The sequence below is a fragment of the Phodopus roborovskii genome, unplaced genomic scaffold (genome assembly GCF_943737965.1).
Source record: "Phodopus roborovskii unplaced genomic scaffold, PHOROB, whole genome shotgun sequence".
NCBI classification, from domain to species: Eukaryota; Metazoa; Chordata; class Mammalia; order Rodentia; family Cricetidae; genus Phodopus; species Phodopus roborovskii.
In genome coordinates this window covers 4,973,860-4,994,717 of record NW_026126413.1, presented here as the reverse complement: position 1 = coordinate 4,994,717, position 20,858 = coordinate 4,973,860, and the positions used below count along the sequence as shown (strand labels likewise).

Sequence of the window (20,858 nt, the reverse complement as noted above, 5' to 3'; positions counted from 1 at the left end):
CAATATCTTCATTATTTTACATGTTCAGCTTCTAATCAAACTCTGTGGAGATTAAATGGAGTCTCACAAACTTAATTTACTCAAATGAAGCTCTAAATCGTATCTCCCAAAGACAAAATAGTTCGCTTGCTTTCCTATCTTGTTGCTTTTTATAAGAACTTCATTTTTCACATTATATTCAGGACTTGGGGGAGGAAAGGATTTAATTATAATTTCACAAAGCAAAAAAAATATTATTTAAAAACCCAGAAAATTGAAACATCAAATTTTTAAGTCCTGAATAAATATTTTTCTCATCATTAGAAGGGGATCTTAGAAGATAATTCAGTTATAAAACTCAACTTAAATAATTTCAAAGGATTTAAACTGACATTTTAAACACTTATTAAGTATTGTACTCTTTCTTCATCAAGCAAGATAAATATGCCCAGATTCCCTCAATAACAGATAATGTCTGTTGTTATAAGCTCATCTTGATGTCAATCACAAAATGAAAACCTATCAGTCATAAGCAGAAAAAAATGAAGGCTCCAATAACCTCAAGATTCTACTGAATGGACGAAATAACTTGAAGATCACAAAAATAAACAAACATAAAGGAAAACATGGAGCTCCTGTGACATTAAAATAGCTGAAAAATGGATCCCTCAAATGTAAATGGAGTTTTTAATTGGTCTAAACAATAAAAGCCCGGAGTCAGATATAGAGGAAAATGCTGATAGGTCAGAAAAAAGAAGGACAAGCCATAGCCACCTTTATCTCATTAGCCCCTCCCACCCCCATCTACACTCCTAGTTATACTCAATGAGATAAACAAGCAGAAAGAAAGTACCTGTAGCAGCAATACAATCATCTGGCAGTGCTCCCATAAACCCCAGGGACAGTGGCAACTTCTGTCTGGATGCAGGTCCCCAGATACTAATACTTAATACAATCTAGCTAGGTAGAAAGATATGCAACTGTTCTCTGCCCTGTTAAAGAAATGGGAATCTAAAATTTATTGAAATATTATCAGTCCTATAGTTATCTGGGGGCAAAAAAAAATCCCAAATCAAAAATGTGCAAGTCGAATCAGTAAACTGGCATAAGAATGACATGTCTGAGTGGACTCAACACCCTTTGTTTTGTGAGTTACAGATACATAAGTGAAGTAGAAGATGATATACAAACATGATACACCTGTTTCTCTGCCTTGTATACTTTCTTAAGTACACAGATAAAAACAGGCTAATGTTTAATATGTTGCACTGCTCCTATACTGACAAATAGCCAAGGAAAATTTAGAATAGACAATATAACAATAACCTTAAATATTTAATGTCTTAAAGAGCTGGCAACCTAGACTATGATATTCTTCACCTTTGTCAGTCTGCAGTTTGACATACATATCTTCCTCTCTCAAGTCTATTCCAAATGACAATGGAGCACTCTAACACAGAAACACTCTTCCACATCTCAAAGCTGCTGGCATTATCAAGAGGAGAATCAAATAATGAGAATAGGCACACCTCAGAAAAATCCTGCTATCCTCATATGGGTTCTCAACCAGCAAAGGAAATGACTGAGAAAGCCTTGTGAAACTGAGTAGAAATGTTTTCTAATTAAACAGGACACACGGAAGACACATGAAGATGGTGCACAAGGCAGCAGTATTGTCGCCTCCGCTGTCAATAACTGATTTACAAATGACATCAAGATCACTGCCCTTAGAGGAATGTTTTTCAAACACCACCTTATTCAAGTATAAATTTGAATTGATTTGCACATGTTTTTATAGTTGATTTAAGTGAATAGAAGCGTGCTAAGCTAGTTATTAAGAAAACTATGTATGTATCTGTTTTGCTTAGGACAGCAGTGAGTATAAGCTTCATCTCCTGTTGGACACCATATATCATATTAAAAACACTGATTCAAATGAATTTATTGTAATTTATAACAATATAAAAAGATAGCCCAGATATTCTCAGCTGCATTTCAAACCTTTAATCAGTCATGAGATAAATCAATTATATATTCTCGAATGACACAGAACTTATGCCTTATTTTTTTAAATCAAATATACTTTCAAAAAATAGAACAATTCTTAGTAAGAAATTGGTGTGTACCAGTTCTTTACAACGCATTTTATAAGTATCACTACTGACAGCAAAATAAAAGTTTTATCGTCTCAGAAAACACACGATGAATAAAGCAAACTTTTCCGTCACCTCTAAGCACCGTTTCCCTCTAAGCATAAACTTAACACTGTGACAAATGACAAATGCATCTACCAATCCGTCTGTACCATTCAACCACTAGATGAAGAAGTTGCTTTTATTTAACACCAGATTACATGCTTCCTGCTTTCAGGGTGGTAAAAAGTAAACCTGGGGTAGGCAGGGGACCCAAAAGCTTCAGAGTGGGCCCCAGCCTCAGGGGGAATTTTAAATTAACCCATGGCTTTCCTGGCAAGCGGTGGCTCCTCTTGGAAACCTCTCCTACCCTTCCCAAGTGCCCCTCCCTACGCCCAGCCACAGCAGGACTGAACTTTCTGTTTCTTGACTGGATCAGCCTGGCCGCCTCCCAAGCACAAACTGTTCTTCATGCCAAGCACCCTGTCCCCTGCTCCGACCAGGTTGGTCCCTTCACTGCTGGATCCCCACTGCCTTGTACAGTAGCTGGCAAACAGCAAGACCCTGAATAAATATTTAATGAGTGAGTGAATGGATGACAGAATTTAAACTTTCTTTTAACTTTGCTTTTGAGGGAGGTATTGATTGGGAACTTCATCCCTCGTACCACTCTGCTTCTGGCCTGTGCTAATCTTATTAGCTTTCCTTACCTTCTTCCCCTCACTCGCACCTTTATCTTAATTGACTTAGGGTGGGGGGCACTACTAAAAGGTTCAGGTTGACCTGGAACCATGAAGTCAAGGCTATTCTTGAACTCCTGACCCTCTATCCTCCACCTTCCAAATGCTTTAAGATTAATGCGCACCACCAAAACTCGTCTTAGAATAGGCCTTTGTTAAAAGATGTTTCAGAGAAGCTGGCATCAGATTCAGAAAAACTGGCTCTTGGGTGAGAGGGTGTATGTAACACAGTGGTAGAGTACGTGTTTAAGGTGTAAGGCCCCAGGTTCTCTCCCAGTACTATCTATAATAATACAATAATATAAATGGGCTCTTCTGGGGTTCATGACTTTAAGAGGGTTTTCATTTCTTTGTCATAGTCCTCTCTTTTGTCTTCCCATTCCATCTCTCTCTGGCTGTTTGTTCTGACTAAAGCAAGAACAGTGAAGTGACCATACACCTATGTATGAAGAAATAGGAGACTTTGAGCAAACTATGACCCCAGAATTCAAGCCATATAGTCCAGTTTCCTCCTCTTTTGTACCACTCTGTTGAGTACTCGGTTCTTCACAAGATCTTACTGTGTGTACAAATTTATATGTGTCAATGTGCTGCATGATAGTAAAATAAGTAAATAATAATATAAAGGGTGGATTTTATTCACTTGGCTGAAGGGGGTTGTTCTGTTTCGTTGTTGTTTTTATTAAACAATATCTCAAAATTCCCAAGCACATGTGGAAACCTGAAAAACTCTGAAAGGTCATATGGCTATTTTTACTATCTTCATTTTTGTTATGTGATGGAAAGATGCAACACACACATCTACTCAGTCCAGATAGGGAACCCACAACAGACCAAAGTACAGATAGCACCAAAGTCCAATCTGGTGAACAAATGCATTTTATTGAGATTACTTACAGAAGAAGAAATGACTCAAAGACAGTTATATCACCAGTGCCCACCCCAGCATGGATGGCAGCGCCCAAAGCTGAAACCTGAAGCAGACCACACAACCTACAGGCACTCAGCAGATTGGAGAGTGTTCTTCCCAAGTGACCCTGATCTTAACCTCTACCAGGCAGCAGATCTGATCTCAGAGTTTTCTTAGCAGCTCAGCTTTTTTTGCTTACTCTAATGACTCTGCTCAGTTTCAGGGACTTCCTGAAGCTCTTTTGAGTTGTTTACCTTCCTGACTAAGGAACTTCCTAGAAGATAGGATGTTTTAATCTTGAAGGAAACTGTTACACAATTATGCTCTGTACTTGTATAAGTTATTTTTTTCATAACACATTTGATTTAAAGTAGCCAAAGCAAGCAGTTATTTAGTTTTCTTAACTGTACCACAATTATTTCCCAATTACCTCTTGGAAATGATCTCTTTATTCTAAGATTCAGAAAACTTTTAAAAATCAATTGAAAAAAAAAAGCTAACAATGTAACCCATACTAAAATTCATTTTAAAAATTTATATAATCACCTTCAATGCCTAGCTCCTAAAAAAAAAAAAATACATTTACTGGCTTTATTTCCCATACCTTACAGTGACCCATTATTATCATCCTTTAATTAAACATAAAGTACAACAAAGTAGTCCATAGCAATTAACAAAATCTCTTCCCAACATGACAGAACCAGTAAATCCTTCCTACCAGCAAGTATGTCCAGGATGACCAGTTCCATCTCCTTGCAGCTGTCTCTTTCTGGGTGTTCTTCCTCAAGGAAAGACTTCCCACATCTGACATCTCTGTCTCTTTGCCTTATAGCCACTCCCCTAAATACTAATACTGACCAGGTATGGTCATTCATGCCTATTCTAATCTCAGTACTCAGAAGGCAGAGGCAGAGGCAGGTAGAACTCTGTGTGTTCCTGCGAAACCAGGGCTACATCTACATAGTGTCATTCTGTCAAAAAAGAAAAAGAAAGCAAATACAAAAGCCCACTGCATGATATCTAACTTGAGCTTACTCTATTGGCGCTTTTCTAACTCAGGTCTCGGGTGGAATCATAATTTTAATATCCAGCCCTCTTTAATAACTTGCTCCCTCTTCTAGATCTAGGAAAGTTTACCCACGCCTCTCTTCTGGGAAGTCCCCTCTCTTGACAAGTGATGTCAAGTTTTAGGGGGTCCCTCCTTTCCGTGTGCTCATCTTTTCCAACCTAAATATCAACCTCTCGTTCTACCTTTCCTTTAAATATTCTCCAAGGCTTAGCTTCGATTTCCTCATTTTCTCCCTCCACATTCCCTGGGGAAGCATTCCCTTCCCACCACCTCATGTCTTCCAATGATAACAGAAGGACATCTGGGCCCTAGGAAAGGCCCAAAACTATTCTGCACTGGTAGCAGTCAGGCAGGGTAGGAGCATACATGATACTTCTGTGTCTTTTTCTTCATGTCGGTGCTTACTACACTTGTATGTTCAGTCAGTAAAACTTCACCGAGCTACACACTAAAGATAAATGCCTATTTGTTTGAATTTCATACTCCATGAAGTCATTGTTCAGCGAATTAGGTAAACCTGGGCATGGAGTCCAGCTCTGACAAGTGTGGGTTACAAAAACCTTGCTTTCCTTATCAGCAACATGAAATCAACTATCAGAAGCCTCTGGCACAATGCTTGAAATACAAGCACTTTATGCTTCTAAATATTACATCTCTACCACATCCCTTCTCAAGACTAGTATCTCCAGCCTAGATTTCTCCTGAACTCCAAGTCCTACATACACAATGCCCCCCCAGGCTGCTCTGTCTCTGGGTCTCAGTGTCATCTCCATTTGAACGTCTCCCTCCTTACACCTCCCCATTCTTCTTCCTATATCTCCTCAGTGTCTGTGACTGGGATATAAGTAAGGTAGCCATCTTAAAAACCCTACTTCTTTTACATTGAGGCTACGAGTCCAGTGCATTACGTACCCTAAAACTTCTGCTATAATACTACAAAGAAAGAAGATGACCACATAAAAGTGTATTGTTATAGCAGCTCACTTATTATAAAAGTTTTCTAAGATAGCTGTCCCATTATCTGGCCCTCCATATTCCAAACTTATTATTCTAAAATGCATCTCATCATGTGACTTTTCTGTCATTCAAGGTTGCAACCAAAATTGTTTAACTTGCACACATATCACCTACAGTGCATCTAATTGTGCCAACGTTAAGGCAGTAACCAAATACGGTTGACCCTTTCGTGTTCACAGTTCAACCTCACATGGACAATGCTCATGAAATACTGCATCTGTGTGGACTTTTATTGTCATTACGCCAGAAACAATGTAACAACTATCTACATGTCACTCACATTGCACTAGGCAAGCTATACAGACATGACATGCAGACAGTACACCCTATCATACACAATTTGAGCTTCCACGGATTTTAGGATCCATGAGGGCCCTGTAACAAGTATGCTAAGCATATATGCCATTCCTCTTTAATATCTTCATGTTTATGTACATGCTTCTTTCTCTATAATCCTCTTTAATTGACCATCCCCCAACTAGACTATCTTTGTCCATTAGTACACACTACCTGTTCTCAGAGCTCTCCTAGAACCTTCTGCTCATAAATGCTAGTGCCTGCTACCAGGGTGATAAGTGTTGATAGAAAGCCCTCTGTAAACCGAGTCCACAGGTGGGCAGAGATGGCTGAACTACCTGATCTGACTTAGGAGTACACCACAATTGAGGCTGACACAGGCCAGACAGAGCACTTTTTTATTTTTTTAATGGATAAAGGAATAGATAGAAAGCAGAGTTAAGGTAATTCCCATCTCACAAAACACATAAAAATATATACTCAGAGACATTTTTAAGCTAATTTTAAAAGCTATTTTGGTAAAAATGACTTTTGAAGCTTTGTTTCCTAAGGTTATTCTACACAAAGAACTGCAGGTTTGTTTCCTGAGTTTAAAAAAAAAAAAAAAAAAACACATAGTAAGACTGAATATTGTGTTCACGGTCCCATGTCTCCTGAGATCATTCTCAAGTTCCCACCCTTGCACAGATCTGGATGCTTATCTCTAAGGACCACATACCACCAAAATTCCTTGTCCTCTGACTCCAGAGAGGAGCAGCAGCAGCAGCAGCAGCAGCAGCAGCAAGAAGGCTCCTTCCTCCCTGCTAGGCTGACAGAGGCAGTGGCCTAAGAGGCTGGCCTTTCTCCATAACCCTAGCTCTCCCCAGATGCTGGTTAACTGTTCTAACTGATCCTTCAGACCATGGAGCCCTAAAAGTCTTCTTCATGTTGGGTATTCCCCACTAGGTTTCAGTCCCACACATATCTTCATTAAACACGTTCGGGATCCCTTTGAAGAAGCCATCCTGCTGGGGACCTAACACCAACACAGAAACAGGTTGTCAGCTGGCGTTATTCTCACAGCACCTGCTGTATTATCAGTATTATCTGTAATATGGGTGACGTTACAGTTTTAAAAAACAGCATCAACATCTTTCAATGTTTCAGGAAAAACTTGCTTATATTCTCCTCTTTCTGGCCCTGAGTACTGAAGCCCAACTCACATAACTCATCAATACAATCTGAATTCAAAATGAAGTAGCTAGGTTTTCCCAAAATGAACTGAATACCACATATTATGTATGTATTTGTGTGATGGGTACTTTATGCCAAACACCTATGAGTTTTTTTATGACAATTTTAAATGAAAAAATATCAATCACTGAGTTTAATTTGGGGTTTAAAAATGTGTATTGAAACACTGTAACAGCTTCCTATTAACTTTCATTACTTTAAATGATCTGATACAATGTAACCATCTCATAATTTTAATCTAGTCAAAAGCATAAGCAACAAATAGTACTGATTTTATTTTTTTCTAAGAGTCATTTCCAGAGAAATTGCTAGTAATAGACTTAGTATGGTTGTAGGACTTCTGGACCACATGGAACTTTCCAGAATCCTTTATTCAAAAACAAACAAAACAAACAACTCAACAGGCCATATGCTCAGTTGGAAGAGATCATAGATAAAGAAAACTCATAACTACAGTGAGCTTCTTTTTCTTACTTATTTCTGACTCCAAAATTTACTAAGAAGAGTAACTTAAACAGTTAATTTGTCACTGCTTCCAGGACGAATGAAGCCTGAGCTCCTAATAAGTATCTTATTTTTTTATAAGCATTTATATCCAAGATGTTAAGCCTCAGATATCAGCTAAAGGATATGGAGCTATTTGTAGTTCACATGATTCTATCCACCCTTTTAGCAGGTGTAAATTGCTTCTAATCTTCCTTTAACCTCTCCTGTATTTTCTGTTAGGTCCCAGTCCAACTAAAAATTGTGGGTGTGTATCAACAGAACAACCCAGGCATTCTTCCAGTTCCTACCACACCCCCACATCACTCACATGCATCCCTTCCCCACCCCTCACTAGGTCAAACAAAGAAACACACAGGGTAAAAGTAGTTAAAATGAGCAACAGAGTCTGGACGCAGGCTACATAATTCACGGAGTTTCCTTGGGTAGCATATACACACTCCCTGAGATTCCGTTTCCCCAGTTTAAAATCAGAAATGGATTTACTTTATGAGTTGTTGTAAGGATTTAAGCAAGAAAGAAGCCAGACACAAATACACTTGATTCCATTTACTGAGGCTCCTAGAATAGTCAGATTCTTAAAGACAGAAAAATAGATGGTGGTTACCAGATGCTGAGAGGAAAGGCAAATGGAAAGTCATTGTCTCATGATTACAGCTTCAGCTTGGGAAGATAAAAAAGTTCTGAAAATGATGTAGTGGCTGCACAACAACATGAGGTGATTAATGACACTGAGAAGCATGCCGAAAACTAGTTAAAATGGTAGATTTTAGGTTACACACATTTTACCATAGTAAAGGAGAATATTGATCATTTATATTAGAAGACTTTCCCGTCCTTTTTTAGAGAGAGGTATGTGTTACATTTTGATCATGCAATGTTTCCATAGGCTCATGTGTTGAACACTTGGTCAGCAGCTGGTGGCACTGTTCCAAGTGATTCTGGAAACTCTAGAAAGTGGAACCTACGGCAAACAAACTTCACACACACACACACCCCGGCCACCTGATTCTGTACCTAACTGCAAAGGGCCGGGTAACTTTGGCTTGGCCGCCCCCAAACAATGAACAAGGACAATTTCATTCCCCTTAAAAAGCTAACACAGTACAAAGCAGGGAGGAGAGAAGAGCTTCCCCTTCCCTGCTCTTATTTTAACTACCCAGAAAGCAGGCAAATGAATGGGTAAGAGTCAACTGATGAAAACTGCCTATGCCTTCATAAATTAGACATCCAAAACTAAGCTTATATAGTACACACACGTTTATTCTTAAATTTGAGATGCTGACACAGTAAAAAACAACAACAAACAAACAGAAAAACACTAGCTTCAAAGCTACCTTAATGCCCTATCTCAGAAAACAAAAACATATAAGAAGGTCAAAACTACCATGAATCCCACATCCATCCATCCATCCATCTATGTAAGAACAGCATAAGGACTTCAAATGTAAGTCCAACTCATGGGCTTCCATAGACACTCCCCAGTTATCACAGGCTATTGGTTCCCTCTACAGCCCGGCAGTAAGGCCCTGGTACTCAAGACACGGCTCACTCCTATCACAGAAAATGAAGAAGCAGGGCCAGTGCCCAACTAAACGCCTCTCCCCTCCTGACCAGCATCCACGGTGCCATCGGCTGAGGAAAGTACTCATCAACATCACCCAGCTACAAACCCCACAACCTACAACACCAACCTGCCCATAAGATACACTGATGTGCCGGTGGCACAGCTGTCATAGGAGTAACCCACCACCTTGTGATTGGGTGTAAGACCCATCCCATGAGATGGAACCCACATCTAACACTGATAAAGTGGGCAAAAAACTGAGACAATATAGGTCATAGGCCCAGGGGAACACCTAATGTTATTATTCTCCTAAAGGTAACAGCAAAATAATAATAGTAACTCCTAATGACATACTGCTACACCTGTACATCAGTGCATCAGTCAGTGCTCACCAGGGAAACCTCTTGTAGAGATGGGAAGTAACATTGAGACCCACAACTGGACAATGTGCAGACAGTGAGAGACATTGGAGGCATCAGCTCTCGGTGGGGTGTCTTTATCAAACGTCTCTCAAGACTTTAGATTATGTTTAATAAACTTTAACAATATGTATTTTTCTCTTAATCAAGCACTTGTAACTCATATCTTAAATAAACTTGTAAATAACATCTGGTCTATGATTCTCCCATTGTGTGGGGCAGCTACCTTCTAGTGAAAGGGACCTAACATTCAAATTATGGTTCAGACTGTGTGCACTAGTTAAAAAAATATGTATTATCAAATATGGCTTAGCTCTGCCACAAGTTACTTGTATTATCTTAGCTAAATTAATTTTCATTTATAAACCTTGACAACTAACGGAGATTTAAACAAAGTGCATTAAAATACTTGAAAAATATGAAACACAGCTTTCCTTATATTATTAAATGTTTAGTGCATAGAGTATGTCAAATTTTCTATGAAAATAATTCATTTATTTATTATATGTAGGTAATATCCCCAGCTCTGAAATTTAAAAAAAAAAGACCTATATATTTTTTTAATCTTTAGAAATTATGTAATTCTAGTTCCAAACACTGAAAATATTGGGGAAATATGAGCTAGATATAGTGGCACACTGGCGGAATAGCTGTATGAACTGATTGCATCTTTATTATGTCACAAAAACCGTAAACCCAAGCACTATGCTAAGCAAGCAGTGGGAATGAATTGGTGAACAAGCCATCCTTGTCTTCGTGTAATGTCCAATACAACTGAGAAGTGAGACATTAAACTAAACAGAACACATATAATTAATTTTGAAACAAAAATGGTCAATGAGGATTATTACAAAATCATCCAAACTTATCCGGAAAGTTAGGAGAAGTAATTGTACCAACTGTTCCATCTGTTGTTAATCCAACAACTCTAAGTGTTCATTAATCTATGTCTTTTTGCATAGGTGTGATGACATGTGTGTACATGTTTGCGGGGGTGTCTGTGCTATGTGCATGTGTATGCATGTAAGTGTGGCAGCTGGAGAGTAAACTCAGTGCCATTCCTCAGGGGGCGCTGTCTACCTTGTTTGGTTTTTGTTTTGGGTTTGGGTTGTTTGTTTGTTTGTTTGTTTTGGGTTGTTTTTGAGGTGCGGTTGCTCATTGGCCTATAGCTCACTAAGTAGGCTAAGCTGGCTGGTCAGAGAGCTCAAAGATCTGAGTGTCTCTCCTCCCTACAGCATGCTAATATAGCGGGCTCTTTTACATGAGAACTGAGGATATAACTCAGGCCACTCAATTTGCACTGCAAGGACATCACAGGCTGACCTCTTCCCCAACCCCAACCTTAGCCCTTCCTCTCAGCAACATCATTATAAAAGCTTGATTGTTCTTAGGAACAACCATTCCCCCACAGCTTGGGAGATTAGAGGTCCTCACCTGACTACCTAGGAAGACTGTATACCAACTAAATCTATATCCTCAGCAAAAAAAGAGAAAACCAGGTAAGGACACGTTTTGTATCCCACACTGTTGAACAATTATGCAGAGACAGTTCCTTAATGGTAGTTCAGACCTCCCTGAAACCCCTGCTCTGACTGTTCCTTTTTGTAGTAATTACTCAAGTCTCTGTCTAAATGTCTTCTTCTCCAGGAAGCTTCTTCTGTGGCTACATAATCTAATACAGCTTTCCAGTCATTCTCTATTAAAACCCCAGATTTTATTACTTTTATGGCCAATATAACTGTCCAAAAACTGCCTAGTACATTTATTTATTTATTTATTAATACACATTACTCCAACAAACTTCACTGATCCGTGAGAGCAAGCCTCCTTTTATCCTGTATCAGCCTCTTCCTTGCTGTGTTCTAGCTCAGAGTGAACAGTGACTGCTTTTAGGCCAGTTACAGCACTACCAATTGGCTCAAAGGAAGGAATTACGTTTTTTAATAAGGCATTACAGGAATCTCCCAGTTCACGAAGGTGTTTCCTTCCTTCCTGATGAAACACAGAGGAAAAACCTTACCTTCTCCTGTCTTTCACTTTTTATAAGAAGTGATGCTGGGCACGATGACAGACCTATTACATCCATGACAGAAACACCACAGGGATGGAGGAAAAGCTGATCCTGGCTGTCATGTTCTTGATTGACTCAATCAGCACTGAATGACTACTTCAGAGGCTGTGGAATAGGGGGCTGACTTTTAAACCGGGTTAATTAAGCCATGTTCTAGGCCCTGCCTCGATACTTAAGGCCAAAACATTGTAAACTGTTAAGTTTTTGTTTCATTAAGAGGCAGCACATACAGCCTATGGGACCTTCAGAGGTTAAATGAAATAATGTGAGGGCCAAATGCAAACAGAATACTCAAGTCAGAGCACTGCTGCTTTTGTTAATATTAAGCAGCAACTTTTAAGACAAAACTGTAACTGGTCTGTGTTTACAATTTTGCAGCAACACTCATTTTAATTTTCTTGTAAGATAACTTACCACACATTAACTCATTTACTTAGATTTGGGCCATCCATAAAGTAGCTTTCATTTTGGGGGGGGTTGTTTTTGCTTTTTTAATCTCATATTTGAAGTAGGTAAACTAGAAGACAGGCAAGAATCAGGTCACATACAAAAGTGGCCTTGAGTTTCAGAGGCCAGCCTTTTTAAGCACCAAAGCTTCTAACTTAAACGGACAACTTTCATATTCTGTTCTTGCCTTTCTTCACAAATATTTCATCAGTATTTTAATGTGGCTTGATGTTTACAATGAATTAAAATTAAAACTGTTCTAGCAATGAAAAATATACTCTTCAAGAGCTACAACCAAAACACTTAAAATTGGGGAAACAAAGTGCCATGCTTCAGCTTCTACATCATACCAATATAGTAAAGATAATACACACTGTAACAACAAAATCTTGCCCAAATCACTGGTTCAAGCTCACTGTAACTCAACTGTCATGTAAAATATCGCAGATGGTGGGGGTCCTGAATGAAATACAACCATCAGAATTCCTACAGTAAAATATGAGTTGTGTCATTACCAGAAAATAATGTCAACTGATGTCTGCCTTTTAAAAGGTAAAGCATCGGAAAGATAAATATAGATGACACAGAAACAGACAGGTAATACACAGATGCTCCACCACTGCATCGGAACTGCCCAGGCTGGCTCAGATAAATTTCTGCTCTTGTGACTATCTAAAAATATGAATACCTCCACTATTGAGAATACCTTAGCTATTAACTTATTCTGACAAAAATCACTACTCATCCATCACGGCCAACACTGAATCTAAAACCTTCATGGAAGACTCTCTTCTTGTTTTTGTGGCCCACCGTGCCTGCCTGCTTTGCAGTACCCTCATACATCTCCTAAGACTGACAGCTTGGGAAGGCAGGAACAGCTTCTGCTTAAGAGACCATGGCGGCCACCATCTTTACCCTGTGCCACCATTTTATTTAGTGGATATGCACTTTCAGTGTAGTAGTCAAGTCATTCTCCATCATATCATTATATATTATATATAAATAGCCATTATATACATAAAAATACATACAAAATCTGATTTTATCTAAAAATTATCTTTCAAAATTAACAAACACATAATATTCCATTATCCCAACATTGTTTTAAGTCCATTTTTTAAATATATACTCTTGATAAATTTAAATGTTTAGTACATATTTAACAAGTATTAACTGTTAATAAACAATGTCACTAGCATACAAATACTAGCATATAAATGTCTTTCTCACAGGTGTCAAAGCAATAATGCAAAGTGGTAGAGAACATTCCCATGGATGCCAAAACACAATTATAACTATGCATGTTTTAAAACTGAATATGCCTCAAAACAGTTTCATAGTTTTAAAGTCAGGTCCTAATCTTATGTTCTAACACTAATATATGATCATGATCTCTGTGCTTCTAAAAAGGAAGATTTCAAATTCAATTCCTTGGCACTATAAACTACAGGGGTGAACTGGAAATCACCATCCAGACCTGGGCATCCAGCCCCTGTTCCAGAATGTGGTCTAATTTTAAACAACACAATTCTGTTCTCTGGTAGCAACTGGAGATATAAGCTATACTTGATGCACAGACAAGTTTAATCGTCTTTCTCTTCAGCATGAATTGCTTTATGGGCAAAGTGGCTTTGAAAGCATAAAAATAAACCTTCCACATTTTCTGATAGCTCTTAAGGTACATAATATTTATAATACTATTTCTAAGAATAATAATAAATCTCTACATAAAATTCTAGAACCTGCCAGACATGGTGGAACATACCTTTAATCCAAGCACTTGGGATGCAGAGGCGAGGGGATCTCTGAGTTTGAGGTCAGCCTGGTGTACCTAGCAAGTTCCAGGACAGTCAGAGTCATTGTGAGATCTTATAACTATCTCAACTTCTTTAAGAGTCATTCCTTTAAAAATGGGGAAGGGGAGGGTACTTTATTCTTTTCCTAAAAGACATCAACCAAAAGAAAAAATTCCCTGAGCTAAAATGACATTTCAGATCCAAATTACTTGGTATTTTAAAGGAAACGTCCTAGAAATTGAGAGGGGAGTTGGTATCCTTTGCTCCCATAAAGATCTCTCATTGGCCCTACAAACCCTGGGATTAGGATGTCACCAGTGGAGAGTGTGCTTTGATTGAGCAAGGCTATGAATTTTGCCCCCAGAACCTCCTTCCCCAAAAGACATAAACTAGAAATTTTAAATTGTGTCAACTGTTCATCAAACAAGTTTTTAGAGATCTATATTACTTCACCTGTTTAACTTCCTTCAGAAAAAAAAAAAAAAAGAACTTTGATGGAGATGTTTTAAGGATGAAAGAGAGAACAGTGACAGGCAACCCATATTAATCCCTAAAAACTCATTCAGTATCACTTAAATCTTCTTCTGATTGTAGCCACTTAACAGGAGCATATAGTTAAAAAGAATTTTTTTTTGAATTTTCAACTATAAGAACCAACATCTAAACATCAAAGCTACTTTTAAATGCCCCCTGTTATAATTTCATCTCTATGTTAAATAAATACTGGGCAAGTGTCAATGTTTACTATGTGTCTCTCAGGCCCATCTTCAAGTCCTAGCAAATTCTTCTTTCAGTACCCTCACATAATGTTAACAAATCACGAGCTGAGGATGTAGATGAGTTGGCAGAGTGGCTGCCTAGCCCTGGGTTTTACCACATAAACGTGGGTGTGTTAGTACACACCTATAATTCCAGCACTTGTACAGGCAGGAGGGTGAGAAGTTCAAGGTCATCCTTGCTACATAGAGAGTTTGAGGCTGATCTGAGCTACATGATACTTCACCACACACACACACACAAAAAGTTATCAGTATTTACAGGCTCATCACTATTTCCTCGGTAGCATGGTGTAAAGTCAAACACATTTCATACAAAAACTGCTAACAACTATTATATTCAATTTAAAATTTTCAATGACCTAACAAAATTTGAAGGAAGGATGATTCTTCTTTATTTAGGTCCCTGCCTTCACACACACACACACACACACACACACACACACACACACACACACACCTCTGCAACCTGCTATCGTGGAAGGTTAAGAGCACAGGGGACAGCAATGTTGAGTTCATTCTCTCTGATTATGTAACAGTCCCCTAAATGGGAGACACCCTCCCAGACAGTGAAGGTAACCTGGTCACTGAATGTGTGTCTTTCAGGGTCAAAACCAAGTAACAAAGTTGGAGAAAGCTTTGTCCCATACACAGCTTTCGGATTTTTTTAGTATCTAATCCCTGGGTACTTAATCAGCAGATAGGGATTGTGCCTTGCTACTTCAATGGAGGAGGGGGAAACTACCTATATATCAGAATTAGTACAAGAACAAGAAGAAATATGAAGAGAAAATAAACATGAAACTCAACATAGTGATGGCACACACAATGGCAAAAAGCAACAGTTACTTTTGTTGTATTCTTGTATGTCCTTTCAGGGAAAACTCTTCACATTGGAAAGATTCCCTTACATCTGGCATATTCATCAGCAACAAGTTTGGTGCTTCCAGTATAGAAGTCTGGGTTCTTAATGTCAAAGACAGCTTAGAGAAGAAGTTAAAAACTATCATTCCTTACTCAAAAGAAATGTACATTAGAGGGAAAGCTAAATACAAACAACTAATTACACAATTATTTAACTATCATTTTGGTCAGTGCTATAAGGAAAGTACTAAAGCCAGTGGCAATAATCTAACAGGACCAGAATTAAAATTTCTATGCAAACATCCCACCTTCCCCTGGGGTTGTTCAATCACTCTCGCTAATCAAATCTACCGCAAACCCTTGAGTAGGCTTGACCTATTTGTTTGGTAAAACAACAAAATAAAAACTAACCTGACCCTAGCCAATTTTATGGTCAGAGCTACAAAATAAAATTTTAGAAACGTACAAGCCACAAATTAATTTCAAACATTTTATATAGGGGCATCTTACTGCAAGAGAAAGCCAAGACTTGATACAGGTAAGTGCTTATCAGCTCTCCATATGAAGCTGGATGAGAAAACACAACTCTTAATTATAAAGCTAATATGTTTACTTCATGTTTGCCATTATTCACAACTCATTTTTTCAGAACACTTTCATAAAAATGCACTCATACTTATTACTGAAATATGAATTGTTTGTGATTTTTTTAAAGACTGGAACAATCTTAAGTAGCTTACTTTACTAGAACTCTATCTTTAATTACCTCTCAAAATGTACCACCTTAAAAATTAAAAAAAAAAAAGCTTCTGTTGCCTTATCTTTAATGACAACCTCAAGTTTCCTATCTTCTGAAATCAGTAAACACACAAGAGACAATAGTGATCAGATTAACTCTCCCATCCAAATGACATTTATTCTATAAGAATAGGATGTTCTTCAATGTTTGTCTTAGATCTGCTGGAAATTAATGCAGAAACAATGAACCCAGAACAGCCACTGTCAATTCTGCAAAGGTGGCCTGTTCAGCTAGCTAGCCCACAAGTCAAAGCCAGTTAAGAATTCCTATTGCCAACTGTAATAAATGGAAGGAATATATTTAAATCAAACAGCACCATCTAGCAGAGCCCTCATTACTTTGCTCCTAAGAGTTGATGTTACTCGGTGTTCAGTTTGACGGATCTGAGAGCAAGAGTGGCAATAGCTTGTTTTTCTGAAAGAATCATACAACTGGCACTGGAAAGGACCAAACATACCGAGTATAACTTCCTTATTGTCTCAGCACTAAAAAACAATTTTACTTTTGTTTTTTAAATTCATGGAGACTATAGAATCGGCTCAGCTGAATATTAGCCATTCCTGGGAGTCTAGCTAAAACCCAAATTACTTTAATACCAAATTTAATACCAACCCCCCCCAATAAGGTTATGTTTTCAATACAATTCCTTCACTCCCCATAATGTGGAATCCAGGTACTTTATCAACATTAAAGCTTCCTCCTTCGGATGTTTGTATCAAATATGTCACAGCCAAATAAATGATTAATAAGTAAACCAGTATTTTAGAACTGCCAAGTCCAGTAAACTGCAGTTTCTTAGCCAGGCAATAACACCATATATATTTTTTATATATTCCTTGCCACAGCAAGGTCTTAAAAATATCAGGGGTTGAGGGACCAATAGCATCTCACCATTAATTTTTGGTTGTTGTTGTGTTTTGTTTTCCTACATCAAGGCCTGCCACCTCTAAATCCTATGGGAATTGTGTGTATTGCTGCCAACACGGAGATTAGAAAATGTTCCCATCCCTAGGGCACAACAAACTTTCAAGGGTAAGACTAACTGCCTAAAGCAACGAGGAAAACTCGGTACCCTGCACATTAGATTTTTATTTACGAAGCTATTTTTGTATGCAAGGGACCCAAAGTGCCGCTGAGAAAGGCTCTTGCTTTCCCCCCAGCCTGAACCCCCTCAATAAGACAGTGCGTTCAATGACAAGGATAAGCCTGACCCTCAGAGCAGACCCAGTTACAGGAATCAGTTGAACATCTGCACATAGGAAAACGGGGGGAGGGCTCTTCCTCGGTGTCACAGTCAGTATTCGCTCTCATTTTAGTAACAACCAAATCGCCGTTACAAGTACACAAGAACAGCAGCCAACAAGCCCGCTTCGCAGCGTGCCGCGACCGTGGCAGCCCGGCTCTCCCGCGTCCCCCGGCTCCCACTGAAGTTCCCACCTGTGTCTCCCACGACCCAGCCAAGCGGCTCGCACCCAGCATCTCTGCCGCAACCCCCTCCCGCCCCGCGCCGCGTCCACGACGCGGGCAGCCCTCCTCGCGGCGCCGCCACGGCCCACGGGACCTGCCCTCCGCGCCCGCGGCCACCGCCCCCGGGGACACGGCAAGTCGCAAAAAGTTCTGGGGCCGCCGCCGAGCCGGTGTGTGTGCCGCGAGAGGCGGGAGCGCCAACCTCTCGCAGCCGACCCCGCGCGGGCCGGCACACTTTCTCCCTCCGGGAACTCGGCGCTCCCACTCCCAAACTTCCCCCGCCGCCCCGGGCCGGCCCGATCGCCCGCCCGATCGCCCGCCCGGCCGGCCTGCCAGCGCCGGGGGAACCCGCGGACCCGCGTCCCCCAGCCCGCCCGGCCCACGCCCGCACTTGCCCTCCGCGCCCCGCGGGGCCCCGCTTCCGCCCGCCGCGCGCCCGGGCCCGCCGCCCTCTCCTCGCCCCACGCTCGGGGGGCCCCGCCGCGGCCCCGCCGGACCCCAGCACCCCGCAGCCCGGCTCCCAGCCCCCGGCCCGCCGCGCGCGGCGGCCCGGCCGTCCTGGACCACAGCTCCAAAGTTACTTTGCGAGGAGGTGAAGCCGCGGGTGGTTCCCCTCAACCACCCAAACAAGTTTCCATCCCCGCCGCCGCCCCCCGCCACGCGCGTCCCTCCCGCCGCCCGCCGCCCGCCGCCACCCGCCGGGGGCTCCCCGTGGAGGCGGCCGCTCCCCCGAGCCGCGCGCCCCCGCCCCGCACCTCCCTCGGCAACCCACCCCCCGGCTCCTCTCCCCCCCCCACCCCCAGGCGGGGCGGCCGTGTGGCTGCGGTTCCCGGAGAGTGCGAGTGCGTGCGCGAGTGTGCGCGCGTGCGAAGGCGGAGGTGGCTGCGGCGCGGAGACACTCACTTCTCCCGGGCCTGGCTGTCGGACGGGACGGCGCTGCTGTTACTCTTGCCTTTGCCGTACATGCTTGTGCCGAGAGCAGCTCCCACTGTCACGCACCTGTCAACCCATCACAGCCTCCCCGGGAACAGCCCCGTCCCCATGGCGACCCACGCAGCCACCCCCACCATTGGCCGCCCCACGCCAGAGCTCCGCCCTCCTCGCCCTGGCAACGCGCGAGACTGACAGGCCTCCCCTCCCTCCGGCCTGCCGGAGCGCGCGGCGGCGGCTCGGCCTTAGCGGCAGTCTCCTCCCTCCTTCCCTCCCTCGCCGGCTCCCTCCCTCCCTCCCTCCTTCCCTCTCCGCCGAGCTCCCCCCCACCCCTCCCGCTCTCCTTCCCCCTCCCCCTCCGAACCCGGGCGCTAGGGGGGAATTAGAAACTGCTCTAGAAGGATTTTAAACAACTGGCTGTTCCCTCCGCCGCCGCCCCGCCCCCCGCGCCGCCCGCGCCCGGCTCCTCACTGGAGAGAAGGCGCGGGGAGGAGGGGAAAGTGCGGCCTGGAGTGCCTGGCAGCCGCTGCGGAACGGGAGTCGCCGCAGCCCCAGACTTCGGGGCGCCCGGCGAGTCCACAGACAGACCCGGCCCACGGCCCCAGCCAGCCCCCGGGGGCCCCTCCAGCCTCCTCTCCCGCTCCTCTCCGGCCTGACAGCCCGCGCCGGTACCCCCGATCGATCTCATCCCCACTCTCTGGGCTGTCGCCTCCCGCCCCGCTCCCGGAGGGCCAGCAGGCCTGGGGCGCCCGCTCTGAACCCTCGACCTTGTGGCTCCGGGACTGAGCGACTCTCCTCCTTGCCCGGGGAGGCACTGTACCCCTCTCCCCGATCGCCTGCCCAGGCGGTGTCGCCGGCTCAGGCCGAGCCCTGGGTCCCAAGAGAGCACCCTGTCTAGGGTCAGCCTCCTTTCTAAGAGGGGAGCACAACCCCCAAAGAGGCCAAGTGACCGACTCCTGGGACCACAGTGGCCCACGCGAGGCCTTGGTCCCTTCCTTGTCAGGACTCTGCACAGGGCTGCGGCAGACCTGGGGCCCAGGCAGTCTTTCTCAGCCTGTTTTAATAGTTTGGGTGGGCAATGTCATTTCAGTTCGACCCCTAGACTGGAAAGAAACAGAGAAGGCCTTGAAAGGCATCCTTGTACTTGCCAGGAGGAATAGGCCACAGAGCTCAAGGTGTGCAAAGCCGTGCCCTAGCTGAAAACTCCCCGAGAATATTTTTGGATCCAAGTCCCTAATCTCATTTCAATGAATGCGCAAAAGTTTCTCAAGGCACAGGCAACCTGGTTTCTGATAGACTCCATCCTTTATTTTGTCGGAGATCCTTGGCTGTAAAATCAGACAGGGTGGAAATCGGGTTGGGAGAAGAGATGAGCTTCAAATGGGAGGTGACAGGGAAGAGAGGTGCCATTGGGGTAGGACAGGGAAACCTCAGAAGAGGATGAATGGAGGAGGAGGAACGGTTATGCTAAGGAAAAGGAAATAGCATTCAAATGAGGAAGCTTACCTTTCTATTGCGCACAGCTTTAAGCATTGAGCAGCAAGATCATAAAAATGCATATGGAGATCCGGAGATAGATGGGAAGGAAAGAAATGGAGTTGTGAGCTCTGATAGCAGGTGACAGAAATAAAACAGCAGAAGGTTAAGGAAGGGCAGTTAGTGGGAAAGAATCAAAACTGGTTGACAACCAAACATCAATCAAAAACCAAACCGGGGGAAAATGAAGAGGACGGACTTCCACTGCTGTTAAGGAAAATGGTGGGAAAGCAAACTATAAAAAGAGAAGTAGATTAGAACAAACCGTTAAATGGACAAGGCATGGTCGTGACAACAATAATAGA

General features: G+C 42.3%; 1 protein-coding gene across 5 annotated transcripts in view; it reads right to left on the bottom strand.

The window, feature by feature from the left end:
• Positions 1 to 20,599, bottom strand: part of Ssbp2 (single stranded DNA binding protein 2) — a 226,816-nt gene extending 206,217 nt beyond the window's left edge. For 4 of the 5 annotated variants that reach the window (XM_051182956.1, XM_051182958.1, XM_051182959.1 and 1 more), the window contains exon 1: positions 18,991 to 19,159. In XM_051182956.1, coding sequence (XP_051038913.1) covers positions 18,991 to 19,052 — 62 coding nt within the window. In that variant the 5' untranslated portion in view covers positions 19,053 to 19,159. Of the gene's footprint in view, positions 1 to 18,990; positions 19,160 to 20,523 lie in introns of those variants that run through there. The other variant, XM_051182957.1, reaches the window with a different exon arrangement.
• Between the last annotated feature and the right edge of the window lie 259 nt (positions 20,600 to 20,858).